This window comes from Amphiura filiformis, chromosome 5, assembly GCF_039555335.1.
Source record: "Amphiura filiformis chromosome 5, Afil_fr2py, whole genome shotgun sequence".
NCBI classification, from domain to species: Eukaryota; Metazoa; Echinodermata; class Ophiuroidea; order Amphilepidida; family Amphiuridae; genus Amphiura; species Amphiura filiformis.
This window is the reverse complement of record NC_092632.1, coordinates 35,908,055-35,922,637: the sequence shown is the minus strand read 5'-3', so window position 1 is coordinate 35,922,637 and position 14,583 is coordinate 35,908,055. Positions and strand designations below refer to the sequence as shown.

Here is a 14,583-nt window from a genome sequence, read left to right as displayed (position 1 = left end):
GTTTATTCTTTTGGAGATTTCTAATTATTTAATTGCGGTTAAAAATGCTGTTTTCCAATCCAATCCTCTGTTTGATCCAAAGATGTATCTGTTTAAGATATGCTTAAGATTTGCTTAAGATGAAATTGGTTAAATGTGATTCAGAAGTCAACTTTTGTTTGTCCAGCCTGTATGGTTGGCTCGTACACATTTTTCCAATAATTCGTGTGTTTATTGATTTATATGAAGATAATCAATAATTCCAAATGCTTGCTGCAATTAATTATCTCAATGTATATAATTTGTTTAAAGGGGGGTAACCCTATTGGTTTTGGATATGGATTGTCTTTAAAATTACATAATAATATCAAATATCGCCTCCTTTATGCTGCTTTGTGAAAAAAGCGAGAGCATTTTCAGCGTAAATGTGAATAAATAGCCAAATTTGCAATCCAATACCTTGGTATCGTGAATTGCATTCTGGGCAGGCAATGACGAATGCTGACATGCCGTACAATGCCCGGCCCGTATTGAACGGAAAATGTGTTTTTATTTTCTTAACAAAAAAAAAAAAAAGGAAACAAAATATATTTCCCCTTGCAATATGTACATTTCAAATGAATATAAAAAAGTTTGGGTAAAATGGAGAGGAAAAACCCTTCCGAGACCGGGTTTTGAACCGGTACCTCTCGGGTAAAAAACAAACGCGCTAGTCAATTGAGCTATTTAGCACACCACGCTTACCGTTGCCGTTTTCATAACTATATCTGGCGCACCGTCTTGCGGTGACTGATATTTCGTTCATAATTCCCTCCCAGAATTCCAAAGTATTTACCATTGTTTACAAACTGGTATACCTGTAAAACCGCTGTGATTCATGATTTCTCCGAAATACATCGACTTGGGCGTCAAATTTCAGGATAGTAATGAGAAAAATAGTATCTATTATGTGATACCAAAACCTCATCAACAATGAAAAAAATCGGGGATGATGCTGTCGATCGGGTTCTGGACCTTTAATTGATATGAAATCTGTTATTATCTCAATATAGTCTTAATTTCTATGAGATTGTGAAATTATTATAAATAAGCTTATGTGTATTAAATGGTCCTCATGATCGTGGGGCAATGCGGAGTCTATTCTTTGCGTTGTTGTGCTTTCCTGCTGTCTCGAGACAATAGGTTAATGAATATTTGCAGGGCAGAAGTTGAGCTGTTATAGGAACAAAGTGTGAGCTCTTTGATTAGATTGTCCAGTTTATGTTTTTTTATCATTTATTCTTGGAAAAGCTAGATGAAATAATTTGAAACTGAACATTTCTGCAAAGCTGTTTAGAAAAGTGCTATTCATCTGTTGAGTGTATTTTTAAGTGATTAATATTGGGCATACATGTATATATGTGAGCTGCCAAGACATAAAAACAAGATTAAAAAGTTATGCAAATGTCTAAATGTCAATAGGAACTGAGACTTCAAATTCAAATCCATTACAAAACAGAGGTTGTTCATCACATGAATACAGATCCCATGCTCTGTATTCAGAAAGCATGTGTTATACCAACACTGAATCCATTCAAATACTCAATTTTCATGTTGCTTTCTTTTCATACAGGTTGTACAGGAAGCCTTGGATGAAGCTAAGAAAGGCCGTACATGCATCACCATTGCTCATAGACTATCCACTGTTCATGATGCAGAAAAGATTGCAGTCATCCGTCATGGCCGTGTAGCAGAGTTGGGAACACACAATGAGCTCATGAAATTGAAAGGCCAGTATTACAGATTGTATACGGCACAAGAACTTCAACATTAAAATGTGCAGGTATGGGATATCCTAAGAGCTTTGAAGGCTTCATGACCCATTATTGTATTTGATAATATACAGAATTGAGCCAGTGAACTACCAGTTAGTCTTAGCTAGCTAACTCTGGTGTGGACAAAAGCAAATTAAACTCAATGAACATAGTATAGTGCCTTGGGTTAGATCTGTAATCAATCTCGTATGAATTTGTTGGGACACTTGACATTTTAAAATGTCCAGTACACATTAATTATGTGCAAAGTGGAATATAATACTATGTTTTTATAGTTAAAGATTGTGGTACCCTATCTCCTGCTCCATGCATTATTATGTTTTGATGAATCCAAGTGTGTGAAAATAATACATCCAATACATAATAATGATAAAATTTGATGCTTTACACCCAATATTTATTGGTCTTGCTATGAGTTTTAAAATAATGCAATATATGGGCTAAATCGAACCAATTTGATATCAATGTTGGGATATAAACATAATTTGCCACTACATACAGCACTCAACATTGAGTAGGGATGTATGAAATGTATTTTAAAGTGTCCCAACATTTTCATGGATTATTGTGGGTAGTAATCGGCCAATTTCTGTTATAGTGATATTAAGAGATAAAAAGTAACATTGGTTATGTCAAGCAATTTGTATTTGCAATAAGCATCTTATGATTCATCTAGTTGTTCAATCTGTGGTTAATAGCTCTAAACTCGATCAGTACCTGACGATTCATCCAAAGAACCTATTGACTCATCATATAGAGTTCTGGGTTGTATTATGGCTTTTTAAAGGACTTTTTTTTATTTACATATGATTACTATTGCAAATATGAAATTTGGAACTCGCATAATGAATTGTACAGTTGTAATATACAACTAAAGTACCTTATGAGTTAATGTAGGGGTGTTACTTTTTATTTCAAGTTTTACATTAAAATGTTTGGAAGTTTAAAAAAGGTGAATTGTTCTTTATTTTCAAAACATGTATAGTGATTAAGTGTGTGTATTGCCTGATGTTTAAGTGCCTGTATTGTATTATGATATATCTGTAACTTTTACAAAGGTCAGTTGAAATTGGGTGCAGGTTTTTTCGCCCTTTTTAGAGTTTATTAATTATTGATGTTGCAGACTGGAATTGATCTTTCAAAGTAAAATCAAAATGCTGAATATTTCCATCGTTGGGAATCTAATATTTATATATTGTTGTATCGCTCAAAAACCTGATATAAATAATAATTAAGTATATTTCCCACATGGATTAATTAAAAATATTTTCAATTCCATACAAAAGTTGGAATCGTTGAATGTCTTTCCCAAGGTATACCATGTAGCTTTCTCTATTTTATGGACTGTTTTCTTCTGGCCTGTAGATAATATGTGTGTGTTAACTTTACCTAGTAACTTTCCCTTTTCAAGGTTATGGCACATTGTGTCTCAGGGTTTTATAAATTGTTAATTTTTCTTGGAGATTCCCACCAGCTTTCTGATTTCCCTCCCATATATTTATCTATTTATTTATTTGCCAACAAAATTAAATACTCATTGATTAACTTATTCAAGACCTCTAAATTAAGTATGTAAGGAGACCTTGTAAGGAGACCTTGTTGTGTATAATTTATCTATATGACCCCTCCATATGACAGGTGTTTTGTTTATGCAAGTCAATTTAAAACAATTAAATGTAAATAGGGAAGTAACAAGTTTATCAAATTAGCAGGTGCAATGGTTTTAAAGGTATGTAAACTTCAGACTTGTAAAGAGTTTGCAGTGTAAAATAATCGTAGTCTGACATGTATATTTTTCCATACTTTCTAGAATGTTTAACTCATGAATTCAGGATGAGTTTGATAAAGTTGTTGGCAACATTGTTTCTATCATTTGCCCAAATATTTGATATATTTTTCTTTCAATTTCCCCCATCCATCCATACTAGATATGGCCAATTCCATGCCAAGAGTGCCTTTTGGAAATTTTAAACAAAATTTTGGAACATTATTGCTCAAAACAGGATCATTTATTTCAAATTTGCTAATCATGCCTCCATAGATTGATGTCGGACCTACTTCAAGATAATAAAGAAAAAATTCTAAGGAAGCACCTTGACAGTTTTTTTCATTATGAAAAACGTTACGGACGTTACATTTGACATAAATTGTAACGTCCGTAACACTAAATCAACAGTGTAGGACGATACAGGAGTATTAATTTCAAACTTACTTTTCATGTTTACATAGAATGGAGTCAGGGCTTGCTCAATATAGTTAACAGAAAAAAATAAAACACAGAACCGAGTGGAGATTTAAGGATATGTACCATCTGTCAAAAGGCAGGCACTTTTTATGTAACGTCCGTAACGCTGCTTTCTAATTTCTGTAGCTAATTAACTAAGAAAGCCAAAACAAAATTGCTTCATTATATTGAACATTAGAGTGTGTACCAGTAGCATACTAAGAAATAAAGTGTTATCCTAACAGCAAACATGTGTGCTATTCACTTAAAAGTTGCAAGTTGCATGTATCTGTAACGTCCGTAACAGTGGAATTGGCCATATGTATCTTATTACATAGATCATAGGGTGTTGTGTAGCAGAGGCAAATATCACAGCTTTGAGGTATCAATTTTAGGGATTTTATGACATATGGTAGACTCTACCTGCAAAATTAACAAGAAGCTTCATATTAATCATGTCAAGGAATTGAAGACAAATCTTGATTGATTTGATTGATTGATTGATTGATTGATTGATTGATTGATTGAGAGGTTAATGACTGAATATGACTTTGTTGTAGTGCACATGACAAAAATCAATTTAGGGCGCCCTTTAATTTTGTCACCAGAACAATGCACGACTCCAAAAGGTAAATGCATTGTGATGGAAAAAATTAAAGGGCAAGAGCAGTGATTTTTGTCATTTACACATCAACAAAATTATATCAGTCATTTAACTCATTCATGAACATCATAATACCATCGTTGTTATATTAGTACTTTATTATGAAGGTATTAATAAATGACCCAAAACAAACGCAATATGAAGATCCATGATAAATTAACCAAGCAAGCGTCACGCAGTAGTATGTTAATATGAGTGACAAAAATCATTGCATGAAACGCATTTATCAAAGGGCAGCTGCCTCTTGAATATTAATATCATCTATGAATTAATCAACAATGTTTTTGGAGCAGATATTAATCTGCAATTTAGTCACTACTTATGACATACCGGTACTTGTATAATGAGATTTGTCTTTGATTCTGAAGTGATTCTATAGCTTCAATTTAAGATTCCCTTGTATCACTCCCTCTCATCAAAGATTGTATAAGCCGACCTCAAATTGACATATATTTGTATCAATTTGGTAGAAGGCTGTACTTTGTTATGCAATAGAGATCAAAAATAGTGCAACATAACAAAATAGAGCGTTTGTTGATAAGTAACTCACACTTTTCATCATAAGAAAGTTCTACAGAAGATATAAGTTAAGATGACAAAACAACCTGAGTTTATGTTATGTAGTAGGTAAGATGTTGTTGATTTAGTTTGGTATTTAGTAATATGCATTTTATCCTATAAGTGAGTCTTGCATAATTGTAAAGCAAGATCCATTCTGACACTGCAACGTTGTTGTATTCATTAAGTCGTATAAATATACACCTGTTGTCAGTAATATTTGTAAATGGTAACACCATAATATCTCATGCAGTAACAATTCAGTTAAGCATATTTTTTCATGGTAAGATTATATCGTATTCAGGCAAATTAACCAAAGTATTAAAAACAAAGTACTGATTTTTGTATGTCAATGTACTGATTCAAAAACATTGGCCAATTATAGAGTCAAGAAAAGTACAAACAAATGAAGGATATGTGTAAACTATTTATACCTAGTGGAAATTAGGACTTTCACATACAACTAATGCCCATATCATGCAGTGTGCAATTGCTAGTGATTAAACACTTGTAGCAATTAGCACTTGTAAAATTGGCTAGCGACGTAATGTCAAAGTTGCCTTGAAGTCAGCTGGTTACGATGCTAGTGACCTCTGATCGATTTATCGGCAATCACTTTTCCAATAACCAGCGGAAGTAACATCACAAAAAATAAGGTCCTTGTGATTGCTTTAAATGATAAGGGCATAAGGAGTTCTACTTGGATGTTCTTAAAGAAGAGGCACATATCAAGATATCTGCCTCATAAGGCTATTCCAGTTGAAACACATACAACCCCTACGGAAGATATGACCTTAATCTCCCACACAGGGAGTGTATATTTCAAATGGAGTCACCCGTTCAAGTAACCCTATTTGAAATTCACACTCCCTGTGTGGAAGTTTAAGTACACATCTTCCATAGGGGGTGTGTGGATTTCAACTGGAATAGCCCATTGACAAAGAGTATGGTAAATTATTTTAAAAGGGACCAAATAAAACTTAATCAGTAGCTTGCAGTTTTATATATAAAACTGGGATGCTCTCTATTCAAACTCTGAACAAATTTGTAACACATTTTGTACATGCTATTCTGATCATATTATAGTACACTTTTTAATGTTTCATATGTTAAATTTAACCTGTATATATTGGAGAAATATCTGTTAAATGATTCCATGATGATACACTTCATATAACAAGTGTTTCATAGAAGGGTGATGTTTAATGTCCCTACATAAGTAGTGTCTTTCAAACTGATCTATTATGACAGTACAATGTGTCTTCACAAAGATATGATAATTAAAAACTATAGCCAGGGTTGTCTATGTACGTACACTTGTTGGTGCATAATGGCTGTTGTTATTATGCTTGTAAATGTTTACTATCATTATTATTATATTGATGAGGCACAGAAATTAAACAGGCTGAATCTTGAAGGTGTGGGTGCATGTACACATGTGTATATAATCAGTGTCCGAAATAAGGCAAATATGGAGGTTGTCCCGAGGACAACTAAAGCATAAATTCTGCTTGTCCTCAAAACATTTTGGTTGTCCCAAAAATGTGTCATATTTTTGGAGGCAAAATATATTGGTTGTCCAGGGGATAGGTACATAGCTCAATTTGGTTGTCCCCAGTGATTTTTGGACAAGAGGATAAGTGCTTATTTCGAACACTGTATATAATGTTAGGTTGCATGTATGTGTAAATACATGCGCATGTTCATATGGACCAAATTTCAAAACTTATGGTATACTACAAAATGTAGGATAAATCAAAGAATATTTTATTTCTAAACTTAAAAGATGTCGTAAATGATGGTGAAAAGCCCCAGATCTTCAAGATAAAACTTGACATGTTTGAATGTCACATAGATTTATTGGTATTTGTATCCTGTTTATATGTTTATATTTTTTGCTAAGTAAAGTATGTTTATGAATTTTTTATCACTGTTAATTAGTTGTTCATACTCAGTTTAATGTCAGTATTCAAGTATTTCCAGATATTTTCCTAGTAAATATTTTGTATTTGGTTCCTCTGAATTGTTAAAACGAAAAAACAATTTTTCTTAGTGGTCACAATGAAACAATCTATTTCTGCAGTTTTGTACCACAATTTTGAAGAAAAAAATCTCTTTAACAGCACCTGTTTGTTGTTGCTGTTAAGTTTCATATTAACTATTTACTCGACATATATTTATAAAAACAAATTTACCTATAAGCATGTGTAGATAAAAAGGTATATTTCAATATATTACCTCTATGCCATATAGGAGCCCTATAGGGATCACTACATGACTGTCAGTAGTTTATAAACATTACTTTACATATTAAGCCATGCCCAAGTCAACATTTTTGCTTCTGCATGATACCCAAATAAAATATTTCACATTCACAATACCAGTCTCATTTTTTACAGGAAAAATGTGGATTATATGAAAATGGGGCTACCAATTGGAACATTGTTCACTTAAGTTTCATGTTGTATAATTTGTATCTATAATTAACATAACTATGTGTATTATCTATTGGGAAAAAAAAAATCATTTGTTATATACCAGCCTGTGAGCAGTTGATGGCAGCACCTAACCATACTAATGTATCTACCATGCAAACGTATTAACAGTAAACTTATTTGTACTTGAGGTTTTCATTTAATCCTAGTTAAAAGCAAATATGGTGTATTTAGTTATGGCGTATTATGTACTATTGAAACATACTGCTACTTGGTTGTGTTGTATAAAGAATGGCAACTGCTGTGAGAGGTTCTGGTTAAAACTACGAGTCTGAGGTGAGATCAATAGTACCACAGCCCAGAAGGAAAATAGTATTTAATTGATCTCACCTCGGGCCCATAGTTTTAACCAGAACTTTGAATAAAGGCAGTATATATTTGTTTTATAGTTTAATGTATTCTTTGTTCATTGATTTGTTAAAAGAGAAAATTATTCAAATTTTGTACTCGCCAGTTTTTACCCGCCGCAAACTATTTTGCCCTTCAAAAAATCAAGCAGGCTTAATTGGACTAATCAATTACAGAAAGATGAAATCAGGCTATGTGCAAATACGGTAGTTGCTTCATGTGACTTGTTTCATTTCATAGAAAGCATGTACATGTACGCAGAAGTCATTGTCTAAAGTACTAAAGTTAATTTTTTATTACTTCCGTGGTCCGGGTACGCGCTGGTGAATTGCGATCGCGTAGAAGTGACAAAGGTTGCCTACCTGCGCCGCGCCGAAGACCAATGGGTCAAACGGCTTGTTGTCAAGTGCGTTGATCAGCCAATCAGCGTGATTGTTTATTTCTTCTGTGTGCACGCTCGTCTACGCTAGATGCACAGCTCGGACCACGGAAGTTTTAAAAAATTTAACTTTATCTACGGCTTGGAGTGCCTATTTACGGCTTATCCAGGACACTGAGAAGACTATATATGGCTTAGAGGTACTATTTATGGACAGAAGCCGAGAGTACTGATGGTAGAACTATAATGGTCCTGTGATATACTTTTAACCAATTAATGAACAAGAATATATTAATGAAGTATAAAAGCAAGATTTGTTAGTGTGTGATAAAAGAGTAGGAGTGATACTGGTAGAAGTGCATAATTATTATACCGTATTCTTTCTGCTTTACGTTGGTCTTTGCTTCTCTCACACCAAAGGTGCCTAGTTGCAATATTCATAGATTAGTCACTTTATAATAATTATTATTATTATATAGTCCTTCAAGTTAGAATGCTGTATGTATATATTTGTATATTCATTTGTCAGTGTAAAAGGTACGGTAGTATTTTTTGAGGTAACAGTGTAAGGTTGAAGGTCAAGTAATGGGTACTCATAAAGGCCCATTCAGTGATATCAGTGAAAGTGTAAAAAAATAAACTTGTGTTAAATTGATTAAAAGTGAAGGATAAGTCATTACAATTGTCATTGGATATTTTTTTGTACAGCTAATTCCAATACTTTTAAGTAGAGAAATTACAGATTCATGTAAAATGTCCTATTTTGTCTTTAATACACAGCTTTTGGCTTAGCCACTAGCAGGGTAAGTTAGCACATCTATGCTTCTAACAAAGATACGTCAAAGATTTTTGATGAATTTTACAATTTTCTGAATGAGCAAATCACTGAATAGGCCTTTAATTTATTTTAAACCAAAACTAATTCTTTTTTTGTATTTAACCACCACTGGGCTATTCCAGTTGAAACCCATACACCCACTGTGGAAGACATGACATAATCTCCCACACAGGGGGTGTAGATTTCAAATTTGAGTCACCCATACAGGTAACCCCATGAAAGATTAAGGTAATGAATGTTTTCCATGGGGGTGTATGGATTTCAAATGGAATAATTCATTGTGAAGGTTTATTCTCATGCCTGATAGGCACCATGGTATTCATGGACAATTATATTCTATGCAAGTTATTCAAAACCTTGCAAATTATTCTTGTATCAAGGACAGGCTATATTCACACCATAAAAATTTAATGTTTATTTACCATTTACAGCCGTTAATGAGACATTGGGACATGTTTATCAGTATGCATGATCATTTTAGTTTTAATGACAGAATTAAGGTAGGGCCAATATATTGAAAAATGAAGAAAAGAAAAGGAAATGCTTTTTAAAATGAGATGTAATTGTTACATTTAGTGTATGCACCACTTGTGATTAAATATTCAGAAGCACTTAAAGGATAAGGGATTTAAATATGTGCAGTCTCTTCAGTGCAGTTAATGGGTCAATTTTGAACAAATAATCAAATGTTGTGTATTTTGAGTTCCAGATACACAGCACAGGTGCCAACTGTTCTTAAAGGTGGGCAGTCCAAATTTCTTACATTGTATTTTCTATCTTACATTGAAGACGCGTGTGAAGACTATCATTTCAAAAATATGTTTCAAAATTTTGAGTTACATTGCTCTTGCAGGTTGTGGCTCACAGCTGTTTACCACTTGTTTGTTAAATTTAACTGGGATAATGAGAAAAATAATGAGCTTTCTTCTGATATCAAATTTCAAGTTTTAAGTGGACGGATGAGACTGTCAATTGGGTCACCCACCTTTAAGGCAGTCATCAAAAAGCATGGCAGACGTGTTTCATTGGATCATGATTGCCATACACACCCATTGAGTGTTTTAACATTTATTTTAAAAGGTTAATTAATGTTGGGGACATATGTCATTATTATATCAATTTACACTAGGGGCTGGCCATAGAATCTGACCAACTTGTCAATGGGGTGAATGGGTACAAAATAGAATCCAAATATCTCTGTGCCTGTGTATTTATTTTCATCAATAAAGATATAACTTTACACAACTTTATGTGTGTTGGGAATTATTTGTGTGTAAGTGTATAGATGTCAGGGTTCCCACAAGGCCAAAAAAAAGTTGTTTGCATGTACTCGTCCAACCAACCATCTCGACAGTCCTGATTGTAAAACTTTTGGTTTTTTTTTTACAATTTCCCCCAAAAGTCATGAACTTTTCGTCTAAAAACTGAAGATATAAAAGAAATGTTGTAAAATACCATTTCCTGCATGTCATGAAATTTGAATTACGTTCTGGTACACCAGAACGAAATAATAACACAATGTCTATGGAGCACGAATACACATGATCATGCATAACTCGCAAACACAAAATCAGAATCAACTGAAATTTTGGGAATAAGCTTTTTTCAAAGATATCTACTGAAAATTGGGAGCGATTGCCGAATAGGGTGCAACTCGACTAGTCTTATTACAAGACTGCCCTACCCTAGCCCTAAACTCTAACCCTAAACTCCGTAAACGAGGACTGGGCTTAAGTCTAGCAAGTTGCACCCTATTCGGTAAAGAGAATTGTAATAAAAAGAGGATGCTGGGATCACGAAATACTCCTTTAAATTGATGGTGTAATTTGGTCTCCAGTAATGCTATCTACAAAAGATCAAGTTAAAATAATATTCAAGCAGTTAGCAACACGATTCTATAAGATTTTTCTCATTCAGCAGGCAAAAACGACAACAAACACACACTTAAATTTGACCTATCTGCAGTTGATAGCAAAAAACACACGATTTTAACATACACCCAATCAAATAAAACAGATAGAGAAATGGAATGGCTTTATTTCACAGTTTGTCCCAGAGTCATACGGTATTCTATTCTTTAGATATTCAAATTCTAATATTCAGCATGTAAATGAGTAATTTAAACAAAAAACATACGAGTTCAACACACACCAAGACAAAATAAAACAGAGAAATGTAGTGGCTTTATTTCAAAGTTTGTCCCAGCGTCATACGGTATAGACTATGGGACATGGGCATTTATCTTTCACTTCCGTAGTCCACTCTTGGGCAGAACATAAAAACATAATAGGTCTGTCACACTACGACGGACTGGATCAACGTACATCACCGAATACAAAAATATTTTATTCGGTGGAAAAATCACCAGTCCGGCAGAAGATTCGGTTGGATTTTGGGTCCTATTCCCGTTCGTCTCTCTATGCGTTGTGGCCGCTAATAATCCTGCAGGCGTCTTATATCCGATCGTTCAACGTCCGACAAATGACCGGATTTGGGGTCCGATTCCCGTTCGTTTCTCTATGCGTTGTGGCCGCTAATAATCCTGCAGGCGTCTTATATTCGATCGTTCAACGTCCGACAAATGACCGGATTTGGGGGTCAACGTCCTACAAATGTCCGGATTTGGGGGTCCGATTCCCGTTCGTCTCTCTATGCGTTGTGGCCGCTAATAATCCTGCAGGCGTTTTATATTCAATCGTTCAACGTCCGACAAATGACCGGCGAATCCGTGGCATGTGGCACCAACAGGGACGTCCACCCTATCAGAAAAGTGGGGAGGAGAGGGTGTTTGAGAGGGTTTTGACCCCTTAGAGGCAGTGACGTAGCAAGCACTTTTTCAGAGGGTGAACAAAGTGGGGAAAGACAACTTTTAAGGGGGAAAACTTTGACGAAAATGGTCAAATATTGGCTAATAAGTACAAAAGGGCTACAAATCTGATATATCAGGGCAACCAGCGTCCGGGGGCAATAGATGTGAGAAACCTTTGGACAATGAAGGCCCAATTGAAGCCATTTGTCATTTTTGGATCAATTTTAGCACTATTATTGGGTACTATTTTAGTTTGAAACAGCCGCAAATTGGTGAAACGAAAGCCTAATTGAAGCCATTGAAAAGTTTTCACCATTATGATTATTGTATAATATAAACAATTATTTTAAAAATAACACGTGGATGTCCATAGCAGAAGCAAAAAGGAAGACTTGTCCATTTTTCAAAATGAAGGTGCAATTGAAACCATTTGCATGGGCACTGTAGGGCCTATTTACATTATTAGGCCTAGGCCTATTGTGTAGAAATTTAGTTTTAAAATGGAAAATTTGGAAAATTGTTTTGGTGCATCATTTGTACACTATTATTGCCTTAAACAAAAAACAAAGAAGGCCCGAACTGAATTTGCAAAATTTAAAATGTTACACTGATCCACTGACATCACTTAGATAAGACTTCAGACTCGTAATTTCAGGTAATACATGCATGGATTGATATGTTAAAGTCAGTTATAGACCTAAGTCCGTCTTAATACTGATTTTTGTGACAAAATGTCACGGGCCCTACATATCGACGGGCCGGCAGTATTTTTCACAGGCTTTTGGACCAAGGAACCACATTTAAGCACTGCCTATAATAATCACAGGCCTATACTTAGGCTTACTATATACTATCCTGGGCCTACTCAATAACGTACAATTGAACCTTTTCCATGTTTTCTCCTCTTTTTTCTTTCTTGTCAATCACTAAAACTGGTAGGAATTTGATATTGCGTCCTCTACCCTTCAGAAAGTGCCCCTCCCTCAATACTAGGCCTACTTACATGCATGGTCCTACTAATTTACGTGCAATTATTTAACTTTTTCTCTTCTCTTCTCTCTTCAATTTTTCTCACTTTCTTTTCTTTTTCTCTCCTTTCCCCTTTTTCTTCTTGTCAGTCACTAAAGTACTGGGGCAATATGATACTGCGTCACACACCCTTCAGAAAGTCCCCCCCCCCATGATCGATGCACATGTTCGCCATAGGCCTACATCCGGCACAAGCGCCTGCGAAACCTTGCAAACACATGCGGTATATAAACGAAAGAATAACGAACAAACCCAGGGTATTATACAGAACAGTACGAACACACATCGGACAACATCCGACGATGTGTATGCGGCACACTACGTTTCAAGTTTTGTGCATGCACAAAACTTGAAACGTATTGTCGACGGACTAAACAAACATCACCTAACACGAAACGCATTTGGCGGATAATAGCAGGACATATGAAGAACATAAAACGAACATTGACGAACACTAACGGATTTGCTAAAATACCATCCGTTTTTATACGGAAGACCGATCCGGTGTAGTGTGACACTAACACGGTCTGGGTCAACGTACATCACCGAATGCAAAAATATGCTATCCGGTGGTGAAGGCCTCACAGGAACGTATTTGCAACGAACACGGGCCGAGTGCAACGAACAAAGAACAGACATGAACGAAAGGAGAACGAACAAACTCCGGCAATATGCAGCACCATACGAACACGCAGCGGATAAATAGCGGACGTGTGTATTCGGTACACTCCGTTCAAGTTTTGTGCATGCACAAAACTTGCCGACGGACTTAACGAACATCACCTAACACGAAACGCATTTGGCGGATGATAGCAGGACATAAAAAGAACATAAAACGATCATTGACGAACAACAACGGATTTACTAAAATACCACCCGTTTCTTGTACGGAAGACCTATTCGGTGTAGTGTGACAGAAGCATAACAAATCAAGAGTAAATATATGTCTGAATTAATATCCAAAAAGTTCCCACGTTTTACTTTACTCATTTAGGAGTTATTTGGGGTTAAAATGTGTTTTTCGTGATTTTTTCCATTTTGCCCAAAAATGTCAAATATTAAAATAGCTGTAACTTTAATAATAAATTGAGTAGAAATTTCATTTCTATTGTAGATGTTACATGTCATATGGATTTCCAACACTGGTGAATAAAAATGTCATAGCACAACTCTAAAATATAAAAAAATGGCAAAAACCATATTTTTGTGCTATTTTGGCCATTTTGACCTAAAATGTAATTTTTGCATGGGAAAAAAAATAAATATATATTTTCTTGATTTAAAAATATGTCATTATATCAACCTAGTTATTCTGAACAAAAAAGTTAATGATGGTGAATGTCTGTGACCTATAGTTTTTTGATCTATGGCCCTTTCAAATTCACATATGGACTAAAATAGCATGTTTTTGTCAATTTTTCCAATATTAGGCTGAAAATGGTATTT

General features: G+C 34.7%; 1 protein-coding gene across 1 annotated transcript in view; it reads left to right on the top strand.

Annotated features, from left to right (window-relative positions):
* The window catches only part of LOC140153048 (ATP-dependent translocase ABCB1-like), a 69,610-nt gene extending 66,116 nt beyond the window's left edge, over positions 1 to 3,494 (top strand). The window contains 1 exon segment of the mRNA XM_072175648.1: positions 1,592 to 3,494. Coding sequence (XP_072031749.1) covers positions 1,592 to 1,792 — 201 coding nt within the window. The 3' untranslated portion in view covers positions 1,793 to 3,494.
* Positions 3,495 to 14,583: the final 11,089 nt, after the last annotated feature.